Here is a 14,734-nt window from a genome sequence, read left to right as displayed (position 1 = left end):
ACCAATCACGGGACAGAAACTCTAGCCTCTCCAGCCTGTTGCTGCTCAAATTCTTGAGAGATGAGCCTCGTCCTTTCTGCTGTTTGATTGGCTGGTGGGACCCTGCACACTACAGTGCTGTGCAGTTCCCACATGAATTGCTGCAGAGGCCCTTGGAGGCCTGTAATTTTAGGCAGTTGCACCATCCCTTGCCTGGATATACAAGTGTTCATTCTCATGGCCTCAGAGAGGGACCTCTGCTGCTTTCACAGCAATTCTCACCTACTCAGGCCCAGTGCGGGCTCCTTCGTACTGCCTCCCAGCACCGCACTCTGGCCTCTGCAGTCACTTGCGGACCAGCTTTCTGACTTACTACCTGGAGCATCTACTTATATTTCAGCTTTCTGCCCTGAGACTGAGGGTGAATATTTTATCCTGTGCTTTTATTGTGTAGACTTTTTTCTTTAAAATTGATTGATTGATTAGTTCACTTTACATCCCAGTTGCAGCTCTTCTCCCTTCTCTCTTCCCAGTTCCACCCTCACAAATCCCTCCCCTCATTACCCCCTCACCTTCTCCTACGAGAAGGGGAACCTACTACCCCTTCATGGGACATGAAGTCACAGCAGGAATTAGTGAGTTCTCTTCCGGCTAGGGGAAGGGGATCCAGTGAGAGGTAACAGTGTCAGAGACAGCCTCTGTGCTCCATTTGTTAGGGGGCCCACCGGAAGACCAACCTGCACATCTGCTATAAATGAGTAAGGATCCTAGGTGTAGTCCCTGTATGATTTTTGGTTGGTGATTTCGTCTCTCTGAGCCTCTGTGGGCCCAGGTTTCTTTAATTTCTTATTGGCAAGTGGCAGTGCTCCAGCCTGCCGGGTCCCCTTCCTTATGTGTTGGTCTTCAGAATGCTCTGCTCATGCTCTCCTTTCCTGGCCCAGACTTTGGTCTCCCACAGAACACCTCCCAGATCCAGGTTCCCATTCTTGTTAGGAACCCCCTCCTCATACTTGAGAAAGAAGACTGACTTTTTGGTACTGGGATTCTGCCCATTCATATGCAGCTCCTATGTCCACATGCACAGATTTAATTTTGAGGCTTTTTCCAGAACAATCTCTGCTCATCTGTGTCAACAGAGCTAGAACTTTTAAAATGAGAAAGGCATTCATGCACCTTTAAGCCTACAGGTTTTAGTCTTTTATTGAAAATAATATGTCATGATCCTTTCTGTTAAAACATTTGATAATGCGGAAGTGATTGACAGTAGTGGGAAAACCATGGAAATTTTATGGAAAAGAAAGATAATTAAATAAATCATTCATAATTTGACACAGCCAGGGTAGCACATCAACTTTATTTTTGGTGTGCCTTTTTTTCTAAACTTCTCCCTGCTTTTATGGGAATACCTAGCCAGGGAAATCAGTCCCTCTGTGCAGCCCTGGTTCAATGTCCAGAGAACTATATAAGACAAGAGCAGCATCACACTAACCAGTGTGAGGTCATTTTGATTGTTTGTTGGCTTTTTTCGTGTCTTGGTCTCCTTTTACCAGCTTCACTATTTGTAGGGCGCTGTGGTGCGCTCAGTTTGTATGAGCACCCTTTACATACTGAGACGCTTAACGTCGGGGTCTACCATCTACAGCTTTGCACTCACATTAGCAGTTCTCTGGGACTCAGGGTGTGGTGAGTGCTCTCAAATCTAAGCACCCAATCTGATTGGTTATAGGGAAGCCCCTCTGATAAGGTTACTGAGTGAGAGAGCACATGTGGTCCTCAATGTCTCCTGTTTTGTGCCCAATGCTGTGAGCAACTTGCATGGATGCATCATTCATGTCATCAACGGCTATAGCTGCAGGTCCTTCTTTCTCCCTCTCCCTTGAAGCCTGCTTCTCTATCTTGTCTCTTGTTTTCTTTGTGCTATATTTCGGATTCTCCCTTTCTGTCTTCCTCTCCATATCCCTGCTCCCTGCTGTGCCCTTGTTTCTGGGTCTGCCATACACATGATCCTGTTGATTGCAACTAGAATGGACATTTTGGATAATGGCTTCTTTCCTTGTCCCTATCATAGTACACCCTTCCTCCCAGGTGGAGACCCCATGCTGACTGTAGATGATTGGATGTAGAGACTCTGGGCTTGGCCATTTCATTTCCTGTTTTGGCAATCTGTGATGGATAGCTCTAATTGTCAACTTGTTATAACCTAGAATTATTTTTGGAAGAATTATGTTGAAGAAATTAGCCTGGATGAGACCTGTGACAGAGAACTGTGGGCATGTCTAGCAGGGATTATTTTGGTTTTTAATTGATAAGGGAACAACCAGCCCACTGTGGATAGTACCATTCCTTAGGCAGAGGTTCATTAACTATATAACAGAAGCAAGTAAGCAAGCAGGCAATCGAGCAAACAAGCAATCGAGTAATCAGGCCTGCAGGCCATTTTTGGTTTTGTCACCGTGCTGGACTGTGGATACAATGTGACTAGCTGTTTATAGCTCCTTCCACCATGCATGGACTGTAACCTGGAAATGTAAGTCTAGTATACCCTTTCTCCTCTTTGTTGCTTTTTGTCAGGGTATTTTATCGCAGCCACAGAAATAATACTGAGAAAGTGCCTTACCCCATCCAGACCACAGTGAGTTCTTCCTGGGCACAGAGCTTGTCCTGGATGAGCCCTGAGGAAATTCTTGTGCCTTTGATATTTTCTCATGAGGCTAACGATTGGTGGTCTTGGAGGTGTGATCATTAGTTAACAGTAAGCTGGACAAAGGCTGTTTTCCACATGTGTATGTGGTCTTAGCCCCTGCCTTGCTTCTTTGCTGTGTGTGTTCCTGCAAATTCTCCATAAGCCTAGGTCCGTTCTGGGGCAAGACTCTGGACACTTAGCAAGGGGGGCAGGTAATGTGGAAGAGCTACAATTAGCTGACGAGATAAGATCTATGACAGAGAGAGAGGGGTCTCCATGGAGATAGAAAAGCCAGCCATATGATTGTGAGTGGATGGTCTGATGAGTTCATCCTAACTGCCCTGGACATGGCTGTTTGAAGGGACTGCTGTTGAAACTCTCTGTTTCTTGATTCTGAGCTGGTAGTGAAAAGGTGGGCTTGGGCACGTGTGCATGTGACCTTATGCTGGATCCCTGCTGTGAGTCCCCTGGATCCCAAGTGAAGACCTGATCTTTGCCAGGCCTCCTTCTCAGCAGCCGTTGGCCAGTGCTCCAGTCATCCGGGTGCGTTTCCCTGCATTGCAGGTCGCATGTGTTGGTTCTTAGACCCACGGTCCTGCTGGTTTAGTGAACTGTGTGTGATTGTTTCCCCAGTGGCCTCCTGGGCTCTGCCATAGTACAGGAGATGAAGCATGGCCTTTCTTTCTGTAGTCCTTTATGCTGATAGTTAATTTTCTTATTGTGACAAATATCCTATCTGGTGGCATAAATAAGGAAGGGTTTATTTTGACTTCCAGTTTCCAGGGTACAGCCTTCCACTGTGGGGAGACATCAAGGAAATAGGAATCTGAAGCAGCTGGTGACACTGTTTCCATTGTCAGAAAGCAAGGGGGCAGACAGGAAGAGGGACCGGTCTATAAAACCTCAAGGCTTGCTCCCAGTGACCCACTTACTTCAGCAGGACTCCTTTTGTTAACGATTTCACAATCTTCCAAAATCGTGCCACCAGCTGGGGACCAAGCATCAAGGATGTGGACCTGAGGGGATCCTTCACACTTTTACCACAGAACTGAGTGGGGTTGTGTAGAAATGAACCTTACCTGTAGTTTCAGTATGGGAAACTGGTCACTAGGAAAGACCTGTACCACTCTTTCAGATGTGTGGGTAGGGAAGGACATGGTAGAGAACCGTTCCAGTTCCCTTGAGGGTTTTTGAGCTGTGCTTGGCTGTGGTTAGGAAGACAGAAAGCTGCCCAGAGCAAAGCCCTGAATGCCAGGAGAGCTAGCCTCTCATTTAAGGTAGACAGTGTGGAGGCTGGTGAGCCTGGGCCACACCGGTGAAGACAAGGGAGAAAATACAGGGAGCCGAGATGGTGAGATGTTGTTAGACCTGTGGCTTTGGGATGTCTGTTCGTTCTTGTCTGTGTGCCTCAGTTTCCTCAATGTCCAGCAGGTAAGTGAGGGTCAACCCCGAGTGTCCAACTGACACAGGGACCTGCTCTTGGCCAATTGTTTCATTTTGTCATTATGTTATTGCTAGACTGTGTCTGAGTCACATTTCTCATTGCTATGGAAAAGCACCTGATACGGAAGGAACTTAAGGAAGTGGGTGCTTGTTTTGGCTTCTGTCTTGAGAATCCAGTCCACCATGGTGTGGATGGCATGAAGATGGCACCGAGAAGGCCAGGTGCTAAGACCGTGAGGCAGTGTGGGATGAATGCTTGTGCTCAGCTCACTTCAGTTCAGGACCCTGGGCCCATGGATGGCCAGTCTTCCCACCTAAATTTATCTGTCTAGATGGTCCCTCACAGACATGCTCAGAAGCTGAGGGAATTTAGTTAAACTCTTGAAAGTCTCTCTCTCTCCCTCTCTCTCTCTCTCTTTCTCTCTCTCTCTCTGTGTGTGTGTGTGTGTGTAGGCTTGTCTCCTAGGTGACTTGGGATCTGTTGAGTCAGTATTAACTATCATAGCGTGTTATGTTATTATGAGTAGGTAGCTGCTTGCTGGAAGTGCTGTTCAAAATAAAGTTAAAAGAGTGAAATGAATCTAAGAGCCGTTTCTTATCGCACTTGAGCCCCCCCCCCACACACACACTTAGGTGCCCCTTGATGCAGAATGAATGGCTCCTTCATGCAAGACTTTGTGTTGGGCAGCAGATCCCTAGAGTGACCCCCGCGGAACAGGCAAAGGAAATTATTCAGTAGACTTGTCTATTTGAGCTCCTTGCCCACTGGGGCCAACATGTTCAGATGACTTAATCTGTCTGTCAAGTATCTTGCAATAACGGACTTACATGTGAGACGATTCTACTGTACGGTTCATGGTAGAGCATGGTCTATGCTTCCTTAGGTCTTTTTTTGACTTTCTATAGTGGTGGCACTGAAGCTGTAACAACCCTTTCTGTTCTTTTCTTTGCCCAGTGATGGACGTAACAGACATCATAAACGGGAAAGTGGACGATGAAGATAAACAGCACTTCATCCCCTTCCAGCCGTAAGTATGAGATAATCCTGTCCTTAACCAAATGCAGCACGAAGACCCCACGGTTAATAGTTTACTAGTTAATAGTTTACCGGTAAGGTCATTCCTTAAGCCCAGTCAGGATTCATTTACTTTACAATAATAAGGAATCTCTGCAGTCACTGCTGGGGAACTGTGAGAACAATGGAATGAGGTTTGTGTATGGTCCCGATGTTCCTTGTGTTCCCTGAATTACCTTATCAGTAGAAAGATTACAATTCTGCAGGGAGCATGTTTCTTTACATAATCGATTTGTTCTCGTAGCAATTCACATTTTCAAAATACAATACTTTCAGATTCATCACAAGAGATTGCTGCTTTTTAAAATAGAAACCAAACAAAGTAATGATGAATTCTTTTGTAAAGCGAGAAATAGCACCTTAAGGCTTGTAAGCAGGCTGCTGATTTTTCTGTCTTGATTTTTTTTGCTCAGATGAGCAGGTTTTGGCTTCTTTTCTTTCTTTTTCTTTCTTTCTTTCTTTCTTTTCTTTCTTTCTTTCTTTCTCTCTCTTCCTCCTCCTCCTTCCTCCTCCTCCTCCTCCTCCTCCTCCTCCTCCTCCTCCTCCTCCTCCTCCTCCTCCTCCTCCTCCTCTCTCTCTCTCTCTCTCTCTCTCTCTCTCTCTCTCTCTCTCCTTCAGGCTTTGCCCACTTCTGATCTGAGATCTTTCGAGAGTACGAGGGAACATGGGCAAAGCAAACAGGGTCAATTTGTGAGCTTATTCTCTGATTTGAAGCTAGAACCTGTGGGTAAGGTGATTATAGTGAGGGTGGTTCTTGATCCGGTTCACTCCTGTTTGCTGGAGGCAAGAGAACTGGGTACTTCAGGTTAATTGCCGGAGACAGCCTTGGAGAATGAGCAGTTGGGGTTAGAGTGACCTGCCCCAGGACTCTGCAGTTTCCTCTGTCCTCTTTCCTTTTCCATCTTGTTTTTATTCAAAGACTTCTAGGCTTCATGCGGGTAGGGGAGCATTGCTTTTGAGGTGCTGGCTGAGGGATAGGGGAGGCTTGTGAGCATGGGTGTCTGGAGGAGGCCTGTTGTTGGGAGGCCTGTTGTAAGGGCTTCTCTTGCCTCTTGCCCAGGTCATCAGGGACCACCCGACTCCCTGCAGACTTGAGAACAGTTGTTTAGGATGAAGACTTTTTTGTGTATTAAAAGAGTACTCTTCCCTGTGCTGCAGTATAGAAGATCTTCCGTCTTGTGAGGAATGACTTTAAACTCAACATCCTATAGACTAAAGTTGGGCTCAAGTCCCACATGTTTCACCACAGGCAATTGGAGGCAGAGGTCTCTTGTGACTTAAATGCTTGTCATTTACTTTTCTGTCTGGCCTCTGCTAACCACTAGCCCCATGTGGCTTTTTATATTAATTACAGCTGAGTAGAATTAAAACGTAGCTCTTCAATCACATCTGTCTGTTACAAGTGTTAGGGCCATGCAGGGCTGGTTGTAGCCATAGTGGGTAGTGTCTTGGTTTCTTTTCCTCTTGCTATGATAAAATATCCTAACACATGCAACTTAGTCCAAGGCTCTAGTCCTTCATCGGAATGTATCCTTGTGCTCAGTTCGCTCTTCCCATTTTATACAGCCCAGGATCTCAGCCAGGGAATGGTGCCACCCATAATGGGCCGGTTTCTTACCTCAGTTATAGCTCTCAACATACCACCTCCCCAGCGCATGCCCAGAATTCTATCTCTCAAGTGATTCTAGAGTCTGTCAGGTTGACAATAAGCAGTAACCATTGCAGAAGGCATGTAGGTGCTCATTTCCATCTCTGTAGACAGTTATCCTGGATAATCCCACTCATAGCAAGCATAGATAACTCCATGCTGTAGAACCCGGAAGCCTCTTTAGCACACACAGGAAATATTCCCATCCTGGAACATGGCTGACAAAGTGGTGGTAAACAAAATCCGCTTCTGCCAGATTATAGTACTCAGTTCCTTTTTTTCCTTTGAAAAATGAAAGGGTTTCCTACTGTTCCTAAGGCTTCAATTTCATCAAGACTACAGGATGTACGAATGTCCAACCCTCCTACGAAGTGAATTTCCTTGTTGTTCATTTGTTTCCTCTATAGGGAAACAAAAAACCAAAACAACAACAGCAAAAACAACAACATCAAAAACCAAACCTCAAACAAAACATTAACTTCAGGTATTAGAAACGTCGGTGAAATGATCTGTCAGGTTTTGCCTCCTGGTTTGCAGTTGGCCTTTGAGATCACCTGTGTGTTGCCACTGGGCTTTTCCCTCCCTCCAGCAGTGGAAGTCCACTTTAAACCACTTAGCACATGCTCACCTGTTGTGTTATCTGTGAGTCTTGCTCTTCGAGAGGATGATGTCTACACCGATTAATATCTGCAGCGATAGAAGAAAAAAGTAGTATGATTCTCATAGCAAAATAAGCCTGGAAACCATTCTCTGGGAAATGTCATGCTAATGAGAACGTTTTTTGCTCCATTAAAATGGATTTATCACCTCACAGGGTTGGTTTTAGGAAGGGAAACAGTGTGCATTCTCTCTCACTCTCTCGTTCATCTCTTTTTAACTTGGTGAAATAAATTAGAGCAGTGCTCAGCTCCTTTGAGTTGCTTGGCTCAAGTGATGGATGACATAGTCCTTGTTCCTTGAATTGATTTTAAATGCTCTGTACCTGATGTATGCTTTTGCACTCTTTTCCCATTGTGCTTGGTGGCACCACACAGTATTTCTCCTGATGCATGTTGCCTGTGCTGGCTACTCACATGTGCATGGGCTCATAGGCCTAAGGGTGTTGATAGCCTATATTTCGAGTGATGTCCAGGGTTCAGCATCCAGTCATGCTAGCCATTAATTCAGTTCTCCAAGGACTGAGCTACCTTCACGTGTGGCAGTTGGAGCCTCTTTTGTGAACACATTGAGGAACCAAAGGCAGGGCTTCTCAAGTCATTAGGCTTGAAGGCTATTTTGGGAGAGAAAAGGGATCTGTTTTTCTTTTTTTTTTCCTTCTTCATCTCTCCTTGCCTTCGACTAGCTCAGCATTAGCTGAGTGGTGCAAACAGCCATCAGTGTTGAATGCAAGACCTCTCAGCCACTTTAGTTTCAGAGCAGCCCCTTCAGACTGTCCATTAGCAATGGAGTGGAACCCTGTGCACATGTTCCCTGGGAGTGGGGTGCCCTCCTCGGCTGGACCTCTCTCCTATGGTTCACCATTTTCCTGATTGATGCTTTCCCTGTCTCTCTTGTCACCTATCCTGCCCTTTGTCTTTTGTTGACTCATGACAACTCTCTCATACTTGGTGGCGATGCTCTTTTGTGTCCCCCTGTTACTGTCACCCACGGGTCTCTGTGCCCCTTTGTCTCCTGTGGTCTTGGTTGCCCCATGCCCTCCAGGCTCGCGTTGGACGACGCCATTCGACACAAGCCGCTGAACATGTCATCCCGTTTCTCACCCAGGGTGGCAGGGGAGAATGACTTCCTTCAAACTGTCATAAACAAAGTCATTGCAGCCAAAGAAGTCAACCACAAGGGACAAGGTGTGTATCTCTGTTGGTTCAGTCTGTGGTGTGTGGGGAATCTGGGGTGGGGTATTCCTGTTGGAACTTGTGGGACTGGGTAATGCTTCTTCCTACTGGATGGGCAGCTCTGTAGGCTATCTCACCAATAACCTTCGTAGTTTCCTGGGAACCAGCCTCCCAGGTGAGTGTAGAAGAGGGCAGGAGTGGGATAGGGCTGGGGCTCTCTGAAGAACAGAGGGCCCAGGAGTCCAGCAGCACAGGAACCAGCTCCTGCCTTTGACTCCTCCTCTTTCCTGGTGCTCCTCGTTCCCTTTCCACTGTCACACCTAAAAGAACTGAAAGGCAGAGGACATAGCTTGGCTGGTAGAGTGCCTGCTCGACATACACAGAGCTTTGAGTTCTATCCCCAGCACCACAGGAAATAGGCTTTGATGGGGCATGCCTATAAGCCTAGCTATTGGGAGGCTAGGGAGATCAGATGTTCAAGGTCATCTTAGGCCATCCAGTTAAAAGTCTGAACAAAGAAGCAAGGACGTCCACAAGTCAAACCAAAACCAAACCCAGATTCCATAGTAACAGCAACAGCAGCCATGAATGTGGCTCCTGCCCAAAAGCCGTGGCCTCACCTCATCTGATTTCCTTCCCCTCTGGCCTGTCCTCTTGTCTGGACACAGAACTGCCAGTGTTCTGTAATTGCCCCGCTGTCCCCAAAGGGGAAGTGACTCCTTGTTTCTGTCATCCAAGTAGCCTCCTCCTTCCTTCTTCCTACCCTCCTGCTCCTCTTCCTGTTTTCAGGATTTTGAATATCACACTGACGTGTCTAAGCAGCTGACCTTCTGCTGGCAGTGCTAATGAATCAATCAGCTTTTGCTGGTGACAGTTGGTGTTGGGCTGGCCAGGAGACCTGCCAAAAACCAACTGGTCATCAAGCCCTTCCTCTTACATGGAGGAAAGTAAGTCACCTTCAGAGATTGGGGACTTTAACCCTGCTTTTTACATTTTGGAAAAATCCATGCACCAGGTTGTTCCTTGATCTGGTACACCATACTATGTACTCAGAGGAGCTCAGTGGAACAGCCGCCCTCGGCCCCCAGTCTTCCAAACCAACCCTTTCTGTTGTCCGAAGCAGTGTTTATTGAGTCCAAAGAAAGTTCTGGAAAAGGGAGCTCAGATAGATCTCTGTAGTTAGTCTTGGCTTTACCCCATTCTCTGGCCAACTCCATCTAGAATGTTTATGGATTATAGTCTTTTACATGGAGCAAGTTTAAACTGAACCAAGGACTCCCCACTTATAGATTATAGCTCTTCCCATTTGCCCTGTATTTTTAAACCACAGGGCGTCTCCTCAGAGGTAGGAGCTAGTACAAGGCCTGACCGCTCCCTTATTTCTGGCTAAACAATCCCTAACCCAACGGACCTCCAGTTCCTTTTGTAGCTTCCTCAAGATGCTGTGTTTATCACAGACTCACATAGGATAAATAGTAATAGTGTTAGGCCAACATCAAAACAGCCAGGCTCATGGATCACAGCCAGAATCTATGAGCTACACAGCAATAGCGTGGACTCTGGCTGGTACCTGGATTGGATTGATAGCAACTGCTACCTTGGGTGACCAGAGAGTAGAGAGAGGTTTCAGATCCCAGTTGAGAGTGAGAGCCGAGAATGTCCACGACATCTTTCAAGGGGGTGTAAGTGTCTTTCTGAATGAACACACTGAGTCTTTCCATACTGAGAACGCAAAGATAATCTTTGCATGTTGAGTCAACAGCATCACCAAGCCAACAGCATCCCTGAGTGAGGTTCAGTTAGACCCTGACCCTTCCTCCCGCACTCACATTAGAAACGAGGTCATTCCTAGGAGAGTTGAAGGAGACTTGGCCAGAGCAGTCACTGCTGGGTGTTCTGGGCTCTTCCTGTGGGCTCCTGTTTCTGTCAGAGTGACTCAGGTACCTCTGATGCTTGCCCATCTTCAGAGGACCCAGAGGACCCAGAATGGGAGACAAGGAGATGATAATCTTTGCAAGAACCAGTGGATTTCTCCACACTCTCCGCCCCATGTGCCTCCTGTGGGATTGCTCAAGGCCTGGACTGATTCCATCTCTGTAGCATCCAGTTTTCTAGTCATAGAGGCAGAGTGTCATGAACATCCTCTTTTCTCTTGGTTGATGGAACCCAGGGTCTTGTGCATGCCACTGAGCCATATCCATGGCCCCTTGATTCTTTTCTCTTTAACCAACATGATTCTGGTTCCTGCCTCTGAGTTCTGGTTGTGCACGACAGCAGATCCTCACGTCCACACCAGCTTCCGTTGTGAGAAATGCTGAACACACGTGTGTGTTCCGTCATTCTGGCGAAACACATCAATTCTAAACATACTTATTCTTTGACAACTGGCCTTGTTTTCCCCTGGAAGGAGTGCACTTTAAACACTATGTAATCAGGACTATCTAATCTCTGTGTTTCAATTGTAACAAATTGAACAGTGTCACCAATAGTCTACTTATCCATCCTGTTATATGAGCAAACTGTTGGTGAGCATATTTGCAAGGCAACCTCGCTGATGTTATTTAGTATAACTAGGTTTAGTTTGTTGGACTGTAAAGTACCCAGCCCCTTGAAGGTCTTTAACTTTCTGCATGCCCAGCGCTGCCTTTTGTCCTTTAGTGTGAGTTACAGAAAAGTAGCCCATAGCCTGGGTGTGTCGAGATACTGACAGCTCCTGGGAGTATGGGTTAGGGAACACATGCAGGTCCTTTACAGTTCTTTGTGCACATATGCAGTGCACTTCCTGAGACATGGTCCGTGTGCCCTTTTCTTGGTTCCATCCTCCCTCTGGTGTCATTCATTGAGATCCCCTCTTCTGGGCACCCTTTTCTCTTTGGTACTCTGTCATGATCTGGAATTTTCTATCTTAGAGAAAAAAGAAAAGGAAACTTGTAGAAATGGGACCAGACCAATTGTGCTGGCAGTTCCTGGTGTCTGTGCCTAGGTCTGTTTCTCTACTCTATGTAGTTCCTGCTCCCTGGTTATCTGTTGAGCTTCATTCTTTTCTCACCAGCATCTGCCCTGCCCTTTTTACCTAGGAGCCGCAGGGACCTCTTTGCTGCTCATTTCCACCCCCACTCCCCTTCCCATTTGAGTTTCACACTTTGTCCATGTGGATGACACATTTCCTGCTCTGTCATTCTCTCCAGCTCCTCTTCAGCATGAGCTGCAAGTGGAAAGATCCTTTCACACATTCTTTGGGACTTTCTCTCCCAGACTGTGTGTTCCTTAGAATGCCACTTGGAGCTCGCTTTCTTTTGGAGGATGGTGCAGAGCACTTTCTAAGGATGCCCACAGCAGGTGCTCTGAGAGCCACTTTCTTCCTCTTTGTCTTTCCTGAATTCTGTGGTTTGACCCCCTGTTGATCTTTCTAAACCCATCCACCATCTTAGGCTCAAGTGCTGGCCTGCAGCCTCTCCTGACTCAGTATTTTCCTTTAACTTCTACCTGCAGCTGCTGGGTTATTTTCAGGTCAGAGCCCTGGCTTCCTCTTGAGCCCTCTGGACCTCCTCACGGTATCATGGTCCTCTCTGGTCTCCAGATGCAGACCTCCATGGTGGGTGTGAGCCTCTAAGTTTCTTCCTGCCTTTCCCAGCCTCTATCATAAGTGCCACCTTCTGAGTTTTCCTAAATTGAGATAATTCCTAAGAACCACTTGTCCTTTGCACATAGAGCATCCACTTCCTTTCCATCTCACAGACTTACTGTTTGATCTCACAGGCAACGTTTGTACCTGGACTGAGTTTGTGCCACCGTGCTGGGTGCCTCTTGCCCAGACATTTGCCTGAATATTTCTGTTTACGATGCTGCTCTGTAGATTAAAAGTTTTTCAGCCACTGAAATTATCTTTAGCCACATACTTGAGATAAACATGACTTTGTTTTTCCAGGTTTGTGGGTAACCTTGAAATTACTTCCTGGAGACATCCATCAGATTCGGAAGGAGTTTCCTCACTTGGTGGACAGGACCACAGCTGTGGCCCGCAAGACTGGGTTTCCAGAGATCATCATGCCAGGTAAGGCTAGCCTCTCTCATGGCCTTTGAGCTCCATGCAGAGATCACTAGCCATGACGAGTGATGTATGGATAGGAATGTGCAAGAGCTCTTGTAGGGACGGTATAGAATATGTGGCTGTACGTTGGCAGGCTCAGGGTTGTTAAGAATAACTATAGTGCTCAAGGGCTGAGACCACACACAGTGGTTGGATACACATTTTGATCACTGGGCTTCTGGTAGGATTAGGATTCTCCTTAATTACAAAGCTTACATGTCAGGAGGAATGGACACCCAATAAGCATAAAATTAGTTATTTGATCAAAGGAAAGAAGGAAGGAAGGAAGAAAGAAGAAGGAAGGAAGGAAGAAAGAAGAAGGAAGGAAAGAAGGGAGGGAGGGAGGAAGGAAGGAAGGAAGGAAGGAAGGAAGGGTGGGTCAGATACCCAGGCCAATGCCAAGCAGTTCAGAAGGATGATGCTTTCCTTGGGACCTGCTCAGGGGTGTTCATTACCACACTGATGTAACTCCAGCTCAGCCATGTATTTTAAGCTGCATGAATTAATACATGAACATTTTTCTTTTATATTTAAAACACTTTCTAGTTTCTAAATATATCTATATCCATAATGTGATATTGCTATTGATATCTGTGCTTGGGATGTGTATTCGTGTTCATCCTTAAGGCATCATTTGATTTGCAGCAAGTGTTTATTTGTGTTGTCTGGTGTGGTCCACATAGGGAGCTTGGACACTTTAAGAGTGGTGTTGACTAATTCCAATCAAAATTAAACCATAGCCCCAAAGCATGTGGGCAATGGGCATTGAAAGTGGGGTCAAGCCACACCATGGTCAACAGACATGGCCTCTGCTGCAGACAAGAGAGCAATGAATGCCAGCTACTGCTTGGCTTACTCTGTTTCATAGAGTTTGGGAAGCGCTGCCCAGGAAATGATTCTACCCACAGTTAATGTAGGTCCTCCCACACCAGCTTACATGATTAAAATAATCTCTCACAAGTACAACAAGAGCCCACTGTCTTGGAGACTCTAGTCTATCAGCCTGTCAAGTAGACCCTGAACCCTAACCATCCCAACTGGGACCACTGGGAATTTCCTCCTCGTGCTGATAGATTTCCCCTTGTTGTAGATAAGCTTGCAAAGTTCTTTGAACTTGGGATAGCAGAGTTCTTGAGTTATCCCATGATCGACTTTTGGAGAACCCATGGTGCTGACCATGGTTCTGGTCAAGACAAGATTCCACATGCTGAGTGGCTGCTAGCAAGGGACTCAAGCTGGAGTGTGTTACCCTTGGTCTCTGTGGGCTGAGTAAGCACTGGCCAGCCAATGGCACCAAGTCCACAGTGTTGGAGTTCTCCTGCCATGCTCCCATACTTAGTTCAGTGGCCCCTCTGCGTTATTCCTTCTTCTCTACTTTGTGGAAGCCTGCATCTTTGCACAGTGGGAGAGCCTGTGCTACCACACCCCTGTTGATCCTTCTACATGCCCATGACCCATACTACTCTGGATCCTCTTTCAAGGACTGAGGCAGGGGAGAAGCCATGGTATCCGTGGAGTTGGGAAGATGATAGCATCCAGTCACATCTTCTTATAGTAGAAATAATTTAACTCCTGGCCTTGGGTTCCTACCCTGCCTTTGGTAGTTGAATTCCCGGATGAAAGGCACACTCAGCCTTTCTATTTTTAATAAGACTTAAGCAGCACACTAGCTGGGCAGCTGTCTACCCTCCATGCCGTTAGGATCTATATTCCTACCGATAGCCCCGAGTTATTACTTATATTTACTATGTTCCATCTGTGCTGCTCTTAACTCCAATAGGGCAGCCCTCAGTGCCACAGTCTCTTGACCCTTAACTCATGGCAGCTTCTTCTTTCTCCTTTCCTGCACATTCTTCTTCCTCATGGTCCTCCTCTCTCCCAAGCCTGCAAAACCTAAACTCCATCTATTTCTCTTCTGCCCAGCTATTGACTGTCAGCATCTTTACTCACCAATCAAAACTAACTTGGGCAGGGTCACAGAGTC

General features: G+C 46.5%; 1 protein-coding gene across 1 annotated transcript in view; it reads left to right on the top strand.

Moving 5' to 3' along the window:
- The window catches only part of Dock1 (dedicator of cytokinesis 1), a 499,905-nt gene that overhangs the window by 81,097 nt on the left and 404,074 nt on the right, over window positions 1-14,734 (top strand). Inside the window, exons 11-13 of the mRNA XM_032892397.1 lie at window positions 5,061-5,133; window positions 8,530-8,672; window positions 12,589-12,714. Coding sequence (XP_032748288.1) covers window positions 5,061-5,133; window positions 8,530-8,672; window positions 12,589-12,714 — 342 coding nt within the window. The remainder of the gene's footprint in view (window positions 1-5,060; window positions 5,134-8,529; window positions 8,673-12,588; window positions 12,715-14,734) is intronic.

Source organism: Rattus rattus, chromosome 2 (assembly GCF_011064425.1).
Source record: "Rattus rattus isolate New Zealand chromosome 2, Rrattus_CSIRO_v1, whole genome shotgun sequence".
In the NCBI taxonomy this organism is placed as follows: domain Eukaryota; kingdom Metazoa; phylum Chordata; class Mammalia; order Rodentia; family Muridae; genus Rattus; species Rattus rattus.
Note: the sequence above shows the minus strand (reverse complement) of the source record. Positions and strands in the feature narration are given on the sequence as shown.